Raw genomic sequence first — 15,409 nt, forward strand, 5'->3', positions numbered from 1 at the left:
ATCAAAGCCTGTACTTTACGTTGAGGTATCCTTTCAATGCTTTTCAGCCTCACTCTGCTTTTACTGACAGCTAAACATTTTCCACACACCTTTCCCTCTGTTAAGACTTGATACCTGCCTTTGAAGTCTATCCCACATCAATCAAAACATCTAATGTAAAACACTAGACATTGACCCGCTCCAACATGGAGATGTCTCATGGTGTCAGCAAAGAAAAGTAAAATTACGAAAGTGAGAAAAGATCCGGCAAAGGGCCAGCTAGTTCAAAGAGACACACTTAAACAGTGTCCTAAAGCCATGTCCTGTTTATGAGATTGTTGCCATTGCTAGGAATCAAGCTGAATCTGTCTCAGGGGCATGTTGTTTCTATTCCAACTCTAGAGGGGCTTGGCGTGAGAGCTGCAAAGAATGCCTTTTTAAACCAGACCTGTGTCTGCTTTGAAGACTGTTGCACAACACAGCACAAGATGAGCCACAGCTTTAAAATATAAAATAAGTTAAGTAAAATTATGGATATAGCTAAAATATGAGTAAATGTGTAAGTGTTCAAAAAACAACAGACAAATTAAAACAATGACTTTAAATTCAAATGTACAGGACATATAGGACAAAGAAAAGCCTAACAACTGGTTCAGTAAACTGGTACTGCACGTGCTATATTATGAGATAATAAGGATTACCTGCTGAAAGGACCTGTTGCACTGCAGAGGAACTTGCATCGTAAACACACTGCACATGATACAAATAACCACTGCCAATCTATTTCTAGATCAAGTGTTTTCAAATAATACACAGGTCCACCATAGCTTTCACATTTTTTTTCTTGTTTATTAAAGGCATCGGAAATAAAGATCATTGAGTTGCTCCATCTGCATTGGTTCCGTGCCACCAGCCAATGGCCCACTGTGAATTCTTCCAGTGCTCCAGATGGTGAGCCTGCCATGCCTCCCTGCATTTTACCAAATTAATATGAATCAAGTTGCAAAAATGAGCTCCATCCTTTATTTTTCTGAAAAAAAAATCAGATAGGACTTTACACTTTTGATCACAGAGCTTAACCACTCTGTACACATGCTATCAATTTTCTCTCCATCACCAAATGTAACACAAGCCGTTAATACTTAATATCAGGGAGATCAAAGTCAGCTTTGGTGCAGTTGAAGTTGACTGTACATGCAGTAATGGAATGGGAAAAAAACTACTATGGTTTTCACTAACATTTTAACAATCACAACGTCATTAAAATGCAGTTACTTAGAAACAGGTGCCTATGTCAAGTTTCCTTCACTGCTCTAAACAATTTTGGTATAAAAGAGAAATAAAAACAACATTATGAAATTATTGACCAAAGTGAACCAGATACTCATATGACTTGATTACTGTGTCCAAACTTTGTGTACACTTATTAAAGGTTTTTGAAACTAACAAAAATCAAAGAGGTCATTACAGAGCAGTTCAGAAATCACATTAGGCTCCCTGTGGCATCAAGAATGCCAATGTGATTAAAAACAGATGTAATAACAGCAACACTGGTGCTTGGAGCTCAATCTGCAAACAGGAAAGTCTAACCTCAACAGGCAGGCTCTTTCCCCTAATCATTCCCAGACTCCCACTTGTTATTATTTCAACCAGTCTCTGAGCTCGAGAAACCAGCCAGTAAAAATAAATTCAAGGCTGCATGAAAACTTTCTGCCCTGCTCTTTACTTTCTGTATATGGGAAAAAGGTTGGAAAAAAGGCATGACTTCTTATGCGTTACCTAAAATACTAAATTGTTTAAAGACAGATGTGGTGTGAAATGGCAGACTATACTATTGCAGTTGTCCTGGGACATGACTTTAACTGAGGCAATGGAAACTCAGACCAAGCCAGCGAATCACACATGCATTCAAAAATATTTATAAAATGTTATTTTAAATAAAAAAGACAAATTAGATGTAAACAAAATGTTAGCAAGCCAGCAAACACAAACACTGACTTTTGCAAATCTTTCTTTCAGAGAGATTACTCACCGATTTCCCGTTGTAGTAATACATTAAAGAGTTACTGCCCATTCCAGGGACAGGGTAGGCGCAATACATCGTAGCTTTTTAGGTTTATTAATGGTATACCAAAGTAGCGTTCTAGTTTTTCTCCGGACATATATCCAAAGCGCTCAAAGGGGACTAATAATTCTTTCAGTACTGGCCTCCACACACGACCCACTCAGAGGAAACTTATGCAAAGCAGGACCATACCATTCCCCACTATGAGAAGGGGTGTCAGCCAGAAGGGAGTGGCTAGCGTGGTACATGCCACTCTTAAGCCTGCAAGTGCTGAGGCAAATAGGAAAAGGACGAGGGGGAAGGGAGGCAACAGGGAGGTGGGTTTAGAAAGATAAAGGCAAGAGGGCTGGACAGAAAACAAATGTGCAAGCGGATTTAGAAAAAGACAAGAAATGTTTACATCTGAGCATCAAAATGTTGATTTTTTAGAGGAGTAGTCCAAATGATGACACTGGAAGTTCATTAATTCAATGCACTGAAATGAGAGCGTGAATAAAAGCAATGAGCCAGCTCTCTTCATAATCCTGTTTTAATCTTTTTGTTTGTGAGATGACTGGATATGGCTACAGGCAGTGAGGTGAAATATTGCACTGGAATGAGCACAACCATCTGGCAATGTATTTTACCTGTTTTCTCGCACTAATTAGGACTCAAAAGATAGCAAAAGTGATCACCTAACATGGCAATGAAGAAACAGTAAAAATCCACATAATGAGTAAAAAATACGCTTACAGCCTATTGATGAAATGTAAAATATGCAGTGTTTGGCAGAATAGGACCTGAACTTGAGGAGCGCCAGTAAACACAGAGTTGTAAAGCATGCAACAGCTGCAAAGGAGGTGGCTCGTGACGTCTGAACAGGAAAATAATGCTCCATTTCCTAAACCCTGGGGGCCTCAGACTGGGGGAGCACTGGGGGGAAGCAAAACATTTAACAGCCATTTTACCACGCTTTACTGTCACTGTGAGCCACACAGATCCTCGTTACGTTTATCATGTGAAAATAGAGGAGGAGAGAGCACAGATATGAGAAAAAGCAGGATAGATATAGTATAGCAAAACGCCAGTCTGCACAGTGCGACAAGAGCCTTTCATGTTTGCCACTCCAAGCTTCCTGGACTTAACACAGGTCTGCGGACTCATTGAGAACATTATTGTTATAGTAAGATGAAAGCTTCCACTTGCCTAAGAAAACTAGGCCTTTATTATGCTTCTCCCTTCAGTGCTGTTATTATTTATCCCCCCTTTCTTCTCAGAGGCTCTTTTAAACTCTTCCAAAACACTGGCTCTACATGCTGTTACCGCTTTATATCTGGCTCTGTTTCAAGTTGATGCTTTAAGCAAAAATGGTCATGATAGAAGCGTTTGAAGCGCCCAAAACAAGTCCAGACAAGGAGCGTAGCCTCATGAGAAAAGCACATAAAAGGCAGAGGGACATTATTGAGAGAGTGGCGGCACATGTTATTTGTAAATATGTTTGTAATAGATGGACATGCGAATGCTCATGTGATCTAAAGAAAACAGCAATTACAGTTTCAGACTTTGAAGGGAGTGATCGTGACACCACCTTGATATTATGTAAATGAGCGTGGTCCTGGGAGGTGAGCCGAGCTCCACCCACCTGTTCACATTGGCCTCTAATGACACTGGAGTCCTCACAAGGTGCTTTTCTGTGGATTTGTTTGGGTTGAAAAACACAGAGCAAATCCACGGGCTGAGGTCACCCCCATCGCATGCATGGATTTAGCCATGATGTCATCAGACAGGAAGATTGTTTCCTGTAAGAAGCTCTGCTTCTAATTAGAGGAAGGGGTGCGAGGGGCAACACTGACCGCCCTTCAGTACGCCATGGTGCTCTGGGAATAAGAAATCTGCTTTTTTTCTTTTTCTTCTCTTTTTTCTTTTTTTTTTTGGAAAATATTTTATACTTATCTCAAATTTAAGTTGAAAATATAATTTCTGTTTTTCTTTAATCCTTTTTATGAATGTAAATAAATAATAACATACATAATTAATGTTAAGAAAAATATGCTTCATTTTAAGCATCAAGATATAATAGAATCACATTTATATATCACATATAATATTGCAAGCATTAACTGACGTTCTCACATTATTAGCGCTCACAGTTTTAAATGTCTTTTAAACAATAAACACTGCTTTAGTTATTGTTGACAGGCCATGCTCTAGAGGCTGAAGCGATCCCAAATCAAGGTTTGCATTAATGTGGTAAACTCACGCAAGCCCAACATGAATAATTTACAACAGCCCTGAATGTGAGTAATGACTTTAATCTGTGCATTATTTTGTGTCTTTTAACTCTTCATGTTCCTCACAGATGAAAGCGGACAGGCCTGGTAGTTTGTCTGGTGTGTTATCTCAGTTGTGTGTATCAGCAGTAAATTTCAACAACCCATCACAGATAAACATGAAGGCTGAGGTCCCAGGGGTAACAGTGACTGTTTAGGATCATCCCGTAAAACAAGGGTGTCTATCTAATCAGACCAATCTGAAAAAGAGCCTCTCTGGGGAGTATCTGAGGTCAGAGCATAGCAAAAAACTGAAAATATTTCCACTAGCACAAGTCAAACAATACTAGAATTTAGATTTTTTTTTAAATTGAAGAATGTATATGAGATAGTTAAAATTATATGAATTAATTTACGATTTTGTCTGCATATGGCCATCTTGTGCTATGCGATATAACAGCATGTAACAGATTATCTACAGTACACCATTTGAAATCTCTCCCACACACAAGACGCTTGACTCATACATTTAGTCATTCTTACAAATTTCAGAGTAACACAGTGCTCAGATGGCCATTAACACTTTTTTTGCACAATGCTAATACTAAAATAATAATGTGAGAGAAATAATATTTTTTTTAGGCTACCATTGTAGCCACAGCTGCCATGGGGCAATGAGGTGGGAGATACATAAAAATATATAATATCACAATTGTTGTTTTGTGAATATAGAATTCAAGTATGAAGTATATCATCTATAGGCCAAACTATAAAAAATATAAATGATCCCAAACAGATAGAAATGTCTAGGGTATTAATTGTGTAGAATATTTAGTTAATTTTATGGTGCATTTATGTTTTGTCTGAAACTTGAACCAAGATGTTTACAGGCAAATTTTAGCACATTCCTTTCCATTGTTCAAATATCAACTGAATATTGTTTTTGAGAAAAAAAATTTAGATATTAATTTTTGTCAATATCACCCACCCTGTTTTAAGCCTTGCCAATTATGCATTTTTAGAAGGGCAGATCCACTGTATGGAAAAAAATTAAAAATCTATTCAAAATTTTAGCACCCCTTGTTCCACATTTTCTACCGTTGCAAAATGCCCTAAAAAGAACTTTGAAGATGTAGGGAATTTAACCATATACCATATATACCATTGCACCTGAGACGCCCCTCCAGTAGCAGTTATAAGCTTTCATACAGTAAAACGATGTGTGGTCTTTGTGGCTCGTCGAAGACAGGAAGAAAGACAGATTATTTATCTTTAGAATGTCATGCAACAGACAGGCACTGCAAGGAATATTTCTGAGTCTTGTAATTCAGACCCTACAGCAGTCTGTTTCTTACAACTCACACAGTTCAAATCTGACTGGAACAAGGGTGCTTGAGTGATCTGTCAAACACGAATGTCAATCTTTTTTGTCATCCACACTGAGGGGTTTGTTCGCAAAACTCCCCGAGGCTAAGCTGAAACTCTGCACTTTCTTTTCTCTCATCTGCGGGCTAAAGTCAGTAAGGAAGTCTCGCGTCAAGACACACTGCCTTGACAAGGGTTTGTGGGGAAAAACACTATTTACACAACAAACACACACGCACACACACACCGTGCCCTTGGAGCTCCCCATAAATATCCCATATTTCCCCCATGAGCTGGAGGAGCCTCTCACCCAGCACCCTGCAGCGCCTGACCAGGCAGCAACAGGCTCAGCCCCTCCTCACTATGTCAAAGCATTATAACACTATGACATATCCTAATAGGCTATTCCAAATGGCATAATAATTAAACCAGAGATTAATAGTCATCACAAAAATCCAGCAGTCAGTGTGTCAAAGTTGAAATTTAGCAGAGCACAGAAAAAGTATGTGCGTGGCAAAGTGAGGAGGTGTCTGTATATAAGATGTAAAAGCCATATAAACATTTTAATGTTTGCAATCACCAGCTGGCCTGTCTAGATAGCCTTCACATCCGACGCACGGCAGTGTCAAAACCTCAATGCACAGAGGATGTGCTCCCGTAAATATTTTGATTCAACTCCATCATGCAGTGTACACACAGCATGCTTGGACTTGCAACTTACATTGGCCATCTGATTTAAAACTCTTAAATTTATTTTTAGACTGTTGAGCCAGAATACAAACTTGAGGGAAAAAGAGGATTTAATAAATAAATAAATAAATAAGAAAATTCCCAGCAGAGTACATAATGATAGGAAGCACTGTGTAGATTTTTTTTTTAAATGAAGCATCTATTGGAGTCTCTGGTGAGGCTCCAGCGCCTGCTTACACAAGCAAAAGCTTTCAGTGGCATCTGCAGCTGCATTCATGCTTTACAGGTACGCTCCAGGCCTGGGGTACAGCTGCCTCCAGCATAGCTCAGTCCAGGTGCATGGACCTCTCAGCACTTCCCATCACTGCTGCACTAGCACCAGTGTCAGAGCCGGCAGTATAAACACCAGCTTTGGTGATAATGGCAAGGAGATATGCTGCAATCACACATCTAACAACAGCACATTTAAGGACCACAAGTAGCTTTTTAGACATTGCAATAGTTCACGTCAAACAGTCTCACCTCTGGCCTCTTTTTGTCCTATTATAACATCTTTACACCATCAAAACCTCCAGACAACCTCCCACTCCCACACAGCCCACCTATCAAAAAGCAGGTTCAATGTTTTCCTTTCTCTTTCAGCAGGTTAAAAAGAGACCTACAGCCCTTTTTCCAAAGCTGCCATCTCTATTCGTTCAAATGGGATCAAAGACTAACTGGGATAATTCCTCCGAGCTCCGAGCTTTATCTTGTGAGCAGCACTGAGTGACAAGAAGAATCTGTATTTTATCCCAGGCTCTGTCACTGTTTTTCCCATCTCGCATTGTAGCGCCTGATTGTACTCTTATGAGTCACAGAGCTGCACCTGCGCCCATGTGTTAAGTACTGACAAATAAAAGCCCAGCGTCCATTTACACAACAAAGAGATGTAACCTGCGAGGCAGTCATTCTTGTGCCCCCCTCGGTTGTCTGACAAGACCTCAAATATATCACTTACTTAAGAAAAAGGCAGCACGCCATCTTTCCAGAGACTGCTTTCTCTGTCGCACGCGCTGACAAACTTCCTTTCAAACACAAATCCAGAAACAAAACACATGCCAGCCTTTTATGTTACGCAGCCTGTTCCATATTTGATTTCAGAGAAACAGCGGCAAAGGTGACAATCATCAAAGCTCTGAAAGGCAAATCCAGTTCCACACTTTCTCACAACACCCAGGAAAACCTTTTAATGTTTAAGAGAAGAAAACCTCAGATTTTTAGCAAACCAGTTGCTTATGATTAGGAACAAAAACACACTATTGTGTTAAATATTCAAAGAATTTAAGTCACGGCTTAAGGACCTTTTTGCAGATCCACAAGGGTTTGAACAATGAACATCTGACTTAGTGATTTATGCATATTAATGGACTTGAACACCCCCTGTCTAAGCAAATGCAAGCTGAGCTCCACACTTCCCTGCATCCTAATGCTCACTGCTCCTGTGGGATCATTACCAATAGAAATTTCAGATATTCTGTGCTATTAATCTCTGTCTGTCCTCGTGTTCGCCTTCGTAATGACTAATTAAACATCAAAAGAGCAGAGCCGGGGATGGGCTCTGACAGCCCCTCTCTCTCCCAGGAGAGGCCAGGCTGTGACAGGGCAGCGCTGAAAATCAATCACATGGAGGTGCACACAATGAGCAGCACACAGGCCTAACCTACAGAGACAACGTTGTGCTAACATTTACCAACAAGCATGTAAACAACAAATATAAAACGGTACTAGTTTGTTCAGTGAATTCACAGGGAGCAGAGGAGGCATAGACAAGTAAACAACAAAATAGTGACTTCAAATCCAAGAAGTGAAATGCTAGTGTCAAGAGACCCCTTTGTGAGCAAGTCAAAGGGAAGTGTTTGTGTGTGTCTGCTTAACCAGGCTCACTGTGAAATCTGTTTATGTGAGAGTAGATGATCTTCCACTCACAGATGAAGGCAGGCCAGGAGGGACCTTGCGAACCTTTTTTGTTTGCAGAGGATCTGTGGAAAGATGAAAGAATGTGTGTTTAATGAAAAAAGGTAAAACAACAACCATACCTGCATTGTAAATAATCAGTCACTATTTCAACAGTACATAATACAACAAAAGCCTCAACATGAAATTACAATATACCACTATTAATATTGTTTTCTTTTGATTTAAATTCTCTTCTGAGTGTAATATACATTATCTGTTCTCAGTGTAAAAACAGTTAAACGGGCACTGGGGGCATCTGGGGTAAATTGTGGATCATGACTTGGAGCCACTATGCAGTGACAATAAAGGCACAAATTTACTTGTGTGTGTGTGTCTGTGTGCGTGTATGTGTGCCATGTGTGTGTGTGTGCGTGTGCGTGTGTGTGTGTGCGTGTGTGTGTGTGTGTGAGAGAGAGAGAGGTGAGTTTTAGAGTTAGTTTGCTTACATTTGTGAGCTATTCTAAACTGTACAGAGAAGTACAGACACAGCACTTACCGATGGGAGGGGCGTCTTGTAAAGAGCGTCTTCTGGGATTGTGCCCAGTGAAGGAGTAGAACGAAGCTGCTGACTTTCCAGAAGCAGCCACTGAACCAGGACCCACGTCAGGCCTTAGCGACGACTGAAACAATAAAGTGGATAATAAATAAAATAAATATTGTTGTTTTAATATAGTTAATATATCAGGAGAATGCTTGTATTTAATTTGTATTTTAATTGTAATTGTATTTGCATATTATATCAGTGTATCAAATGTAAATCTATTTTAGAGCAATAAAATTCTTTCTTTATAATATCTACTCAATTTGATCTTTACTGATATTACCTGTTGAATGTGAGGACTTTTTGAACATTTATTGAACATTTTAAAAACAGAACTCTTTCTTTTTGCAATTGATCCCTTTAAATGCAATAAGAATTAAATATTTATTTCATATGGCCTCCATGAATATATGTTCTAGAGAATATACCTCCCATAACCCTGATTAGCAGGTTTAATGGATACTTTTCTATTACAGTGAAGCAGTGAAGTTTTGCATTTCCTATTTAACACATCCCTGTATTCATACTTTATGTTGATTGCCAATAGTGTGGTTAATTGTAAACCAGTGGCATTCACAACCATATCCCTTGATGATAATTAATCAACTATCAATTTTGTATTACTAATTGATAAAAAATTAAAAGACTATATTTCATTTATTAAACTTTGCTAATTCCTGCTTCCCTAACCACTTATAGATGCTCGTGTGTCTTGACAATGCATATTTCAAGGTGCCCTCAATCACCATTTGCGTTTGACCTCTACAACCCCCACAACTGGGTTAAGAGGCCAAATAAGCGCTTGGGCTAATTACACTAATCAGTTGCAGGCATTACAGAGCAGGAGTCGCGCGCCGTTCACCTGAGCAAAGGCCCGTAGAAGAGTGGCCTCACATGCCCCTTCAAATCCCTTTAGGCTCTGACATACTGACACACTGACATCTGAGCCTTCACCTGAGTTTCAAATGTAAACTAACCAAATACAATAATGTTTAATACAGATTATAGCCTGACAGTGATAGATGATAGCAGGCTACTTTTATCATTCTAATCTCTCACCTAATTACCCCAACTTGTGAAACTATAGCCTTAAATGTAGGCCATGAAAGCATCCAGGACAAGACAGTACATGTAATCTAAATCAATGATTGTGCGATAACTAGTGACCTAAATTTTGTGTATTTTTGTTTAGGTGCCTTAAATGTCACAGTAACATAATTTTGAATAATGACACCGATTCTAGTGAATTACACTAAAAAGATCATTTCAATAAAACTGTATTTATAAAATATACTTACAAGGTAATTTTAGGTATAATAAATCATTGATCTTACCTGGCAGCCAGTAACTCCAGGGTCTCTCCCAAAACCGATAAACGAGCCCCTCTCTGATTTACCTGGAAGGAACAGGAATGCAATAAGCCATTGTGTATTTATAACACATGAACTCATGATTCAACAAATGCACTATTTGCTTCAATGTCAATGCCATAAAACATTTCACAACCATTTAAATCATACATATGCAATCATGCAAATTAATAATGTAAAATATGACTGTCAACCTCCTCACTGGCACCCATCAGGGACCACAGAAAACTTGAGCCCACTACATACATGAATCAAAACAATCACAATATCCCAACTCAGCACTTCGACTTGCTACAAAAACAAACATACAAACAAATGAGAGCTCTTGGTGGAAAGTGATGAATAACTTTAACAGCCCCATGCATTATTTTTGTCAGACTTCCAAATACTACAGGCTCAGACACCAGCAGCAGGACTAAATTGTGTTGACTCTAGGGACAAGGTAAATATGTTTGTTGTGAGTTAAAAAGTTGCCGAGCGTGGATGTTTTGTTACACGATGACTGATCTGAACGGAGCTTTTGGAGCGCAGGTGAAGACATCTGAGAGCATTCACTTGTGCTTATCCCAGCACTGCTGCAGGAGACGGAGCACACGCCTCCCGAGACTAAGGAGCTATGTGGAAATCTGGAAAGATGGTTTAACTGGCAAAGCCGCTTGTCTTCCAACAATAATATGATACGCTTCTGAGCCATCGCTCTTGCAAAAGGAAAATAGGATTAACTTGTCGGTTACCACCAACGTTCTCTAACATAGGGGGATGATGAAATATAGCCTCAGACGGCACATTTTAATTTTCATTTCTTTATTTCCTTTTAAAACTGATTTGGTATGAAAATAATTATTCTAAATGCCTCAGATAAAAGGCTGGTCAAGTGCAGAGTTAAATATTTAGGCACAGCATGTGTTTTGACACAAACACCGTGTCTGACATGAATAATTTATAAATCACTGTTAGTGTACTGAAGCATACGCATTTGGTGGAATATAACCTCTAAAGCCTAAAATACATGAGAAGGTTACAGTATGACAGCAATGGTATGGGCATATTTTACAATAAAAACATTATAAGAAGTTAAAAACATAACTGAAGAGGCCCTACAAAGTAACTAAAGCATGCCAAAAACCAAACAATAAAATAATTTCAAAAGTAGCATCTGACCTAAACAATGTGCAGATCATCAACTGACCAATGCACAGGTTTATGGTGAGTCAGTCAATTTTAGATGATAATGCTGTGATCAATACAAAATAACTGTTCAAATGTATTGAAATTACAGTAATAAGATTAATGTCGACCATCAAAAAATTACCAGTAAACCTCCAGTCCCTAAAATCTACAGTGAATAGATTAATGAGAACCAGAATTCTGTTCACAGCTTCTGCGGCTGTTAAAATTTTCATAGAATGCATATTATGATGTTGAAGTAAAGTAGAACAAAGTCATATATCAAGGACAACATACTGCTGGCTTGGCCAGTTCCAAAACCAGGAGCCTAAATTAGCTGAATAAAATATTCTCTTATCATACAAGCAGTCACACAATATTGTGTCTTATACACAAATACTGTTTGCAAGAAAATGGGTCACTGTAATAATATGTTCCCAAAAAGGAATGGAAGTTGCTAACTCTTGTGTAAAATTTTCAATGACTGCACCATAAATCAGAGTAAAGAATAATTACAAGCATATTGCATGTACTGTTTGTGCCCTTTAAAAGTTACATGTAGTCTTTACTACCAGATGAGTTGAAGTCAGTATTTTCCTGAATGTGATGTCATGATCTCATGACCTCTATTGAGGTAATTTGTAGACACCATGAACTCTTTTGTACTGCATTAGTTTAACCTAGGTAGCTCTAAAACTTTGGCAGTTTACCTAACAAAGGGAGATGATGGATTTACTATACGAAAAACAAACCAATGTTTAATTCACTTCTGAAGCTAATCAATACAGCTCTACTTTTGGATGAGTTTCTTTATTATAGTACCTAGCTGTTACATGTGGTTAAAGCAAAAACAAAATGTTCTGTGTGACTAGGCTCACCATGACCCACACCGTCTAATTACCTCCATACAATTTGCATATGCACTGTGTCGTCCTGCAGTATTTTCTTTATAGGAGGAAAAATCCATCACTTCTGGTGTAAATATTCTGCAAGCTGCTCATTAGCATAGCACTCAGAGCCCTCATGCTCAACAATTAATGTGATCCATTTGACTGTAGAGAGAGCCTTTATGTGTCCTGGCATTGCATTAACGCAACAAACACATCAAAAATAAAATATAGACACTATTTATGTGCAAGCAATTATTTAGTGGTGACAAAATGATTTAGTCATCCTGTCATTAACCCTGGGGCACAACTGTGCAAATTTCCAGCCTTAAATTGTCAAAACAGAAATATTGCAGCAATAGCTATGGTTTATGGCATGATTTAAGGTGTTATTCCTGTGCTGTCAACATTATAATCTTGTCAAATATGTTGTCTTACACAAATATACTTTTGTAAAACTGTTTATATTACTGCTAAAACAACTGCTGTACAATCCAATTTGATGAGTCCCTCACCAAGAGATTGAGCGAAGATACGAAATGACAAGGCCAAATGGAATCATGACAAGCAACAGACAGACTGCACAATAAGAGGAACCAGTCACTACATTACTATTTTACTCTAGATCATATTCTGTAAATGTATAAATCACAACAAATAGCAAACATCAGGCAGAACTCAATGTGTTCCAGAAACCCACCAAATAGTATGAACAATTAACATCCATTTGGCTGTTTTTTTTTTGACAAACATAATTTCAACCAAACCAGCTTTCACTTTCAGCAATTAAAGTACAGTACAGTATTTAAATGATTTAATTCAGTAATTGAAAAAGTTGAACTGAATAACTGAAATTGCATGAATTGTTATGCTGTAAATTAGCATAAAGACATCACCTTTTAGAATAGAAAAAAATAAAAATTAAATTAAACATCTGCTTCCTAGAATTTAATTTTATACATAAATTTTTAGTCTTAAAAAGCTTGATGGTCATAAGATGCTGAAGCAGTTTCTTACTGAGTACACAGCTACAGTACAACCAAGTGTGGTGGCACTGTATTGAAAGCCTTATTTTGATAATGTGAGGAGTAGTGACCTCAGCCTCCCCAGGGATCAATTCAAAACCCTAGTCACAAAAACAGCCAATTAGCAAGTGTGCCTGGCTGTCTTTAAAACACATTCCAAGGGCCACTCTTTCCGTTCACCATTTGCTTTGCCTTAAAACAAACCATGTGAAAGCATCTAAGTGGAAGGCACTTTGAAGCTATTATCAAAGTAAACATTTTAAAACAGTATTATGAGATAGTGCAACCTGTTGCTTTGAGTTCATACAGCATATAGAGTGCAGCTAAAATTCTGACACATCCTCCAAATATCAAGGAAAGTCTCGCCTTCAAAATCATTTTATGTCTACACAACCTCGTTGCAAGTGACATTATTCAAAACAGCAAGAGCAAATGTTAATGAGTTCTTATTTGCATATTTATTTTTTTCTTTGTTGAAATGTCACTGATTATTACATAGTATGATGATAAATGCATCAGCTCATGGAGGCTGATGTGTAATTAGCCATTAGGTGAAATGAATAGATCAATTAAAGGAGAGAAACCAGGATTACGAAAAATCAAAGCGAAGGAATGACTAAATATTACACAAGGAAACATCAAGTCTTACTAATCACATAAAGGTGTGTGCATTTACTCCTAGATCAAAGAGATCCCTCATAATCCAACATTTTGCTTAACCCCAAGGTACAAAACGCTAAAGACACCATCATTTGACAGAATAATTATTATATGTATATGTTAGAATATCTTGTGGTGTCACAGAGAAGATCTCTCAACTGAAATTGTTCCCATCAAGGATAAACAGACAGACTGTGATTTTTTTTTTTTTACTCACAAAAAAAAAGAAAAAAGGAGGTGCCAAGGGGAAAATGTTTTCACTTGGCCTTTGCCTTTTTCCAGGCCTAACTATTCTTCTGCCAGTGCTTGTTATTCAGAAATGAAGAAAAAAATGCATTACTGTGGACCAGATGGGAACATTCCACATGACCAAACCAATCAATCACCTTGGTGGGACGCAGGTGTGACACAGCCGTGCAGCAACACACCATTTCACAGTCTATCAGGCACAAACACATGGTCACCAATCAATGGCACCCTGAGGACCCATGAGGAGGGGTGCTTCTCCCCTGCCTCAGTGGTTCACGGCTGATGACTTCATAATCACACTTCTATTCTCTCTGAGGAGAGCGTGATGCTCTCCCTAATAACATCTCCCACCATGTGAACACCAACAGTGTAATAGACGCTAGCATGGTCACACGTATCAAACCATCACACAGACTCCTTATCAGGCCGGAACAAGCTTAAGCAACAGTTGCCTGTCGGGTTAAATCAAAACAGTATGTATCATCAAGACATAAACGCATGTTTGGCCGGAGATGCCAAACAACTTTTGAACAGTAAAATACAATGAGAGAGGTGAAGGACAAGGAAGAACACACATATGGTTTAGGAATGCTAATCCTACTCCAAGCACTGCTGGCATACTTCCCTACGCCGAAAACCCATACAACCCTCGGGCAGCGCTTCTTTTAAAGACAGGTCTGCACTGAATAAAACCAAAGCATCAAAAAGGAGTAAATCAAGTTAATACGTTTTTCTGTGCAAGAAGTACGCTTTAGTAGTGTCAAACAACATTTAAGTTTGTCTGAGCATTATAAGTTCATAAATTATGAGAAAGTCCCACCCTCAGATTCTTGGCAGTAAGCACCTCAAAGAGCCATAGTTCTCTCCACACTTCCCACACTTCACACTGTCAGGGCTGTGCAAGAGCAGCACAAAATGTCAGCCATTGTCAAGTGGGAGTATAGACAAACAAATGTTAGTGTTTTACAAACTGATCAGACCCACTGCATTCAAATCACTGGAGCCACATAGCCGAGTGCTCTCCTCAATCAGGATCCAGGGAAATCAGGAAGTCTCTGTTTCATTTTAGGACCTGTTTTAACAGTGGTGGTGTACTAAGCTTATAGTAAAAAGACTTTGTTACAGTGCGAATAAACATTTACTTTTTCAATAGTAATTCCAGTATTA

At 38.5% G+C, this 15,409-nt stretch overlaps 1 protein-coding gene across 2 annotated transcripts in view; it reads right to left on the minus strand.

The window, feature by feature from the left end:
• Positions 1-15,409, minus strand: part of tcf12 (transcription factor 12) — a 43,341-nt gene that overhangs the window by 13,354 nt on the left and 14,578 nt on the right. For both annotated transcript variants that reach the window (XM_020941375.2, XM_055154603.1), the window contains exons 6-8: positions 10,219-10,280; positions 8,840-8,963; positions 8,314-8,366 (exon numbers count right to left, since the gene is read on the minus strand). In XM_020941375.2, coding sequence (XP_020797034.1) covers positions 8,314-8,366; positions 8,840-8,963; positions 10,219-10,280 — 239 coding nt within the window. The remainder of the gene's footprint in view (positions 1-8,313; positions 8,367-8,839; positions 8,964-10,218; positions 10,281-15,409) is intronic.

The sequence above is a fragment of the Boleophthalmus pectinirostris genome, unplaced genomic scaffold (assembly GCF_026225935.1).
Source record: "Boleophthalmus pectinirostris isolate CB_2022bp ecotype Guang Dong unplaced genomic scaffold, ASM2622593v1 HiC_scaffold_19, whole genome shotgun sequence".
Lineage (NCBI taxonomy): Eukaryota > Metazoa > Chordata > Actinopteri > Gobiiformes > Gobiidae > Boleophthalmus > Boleophthalmus pectinirostris.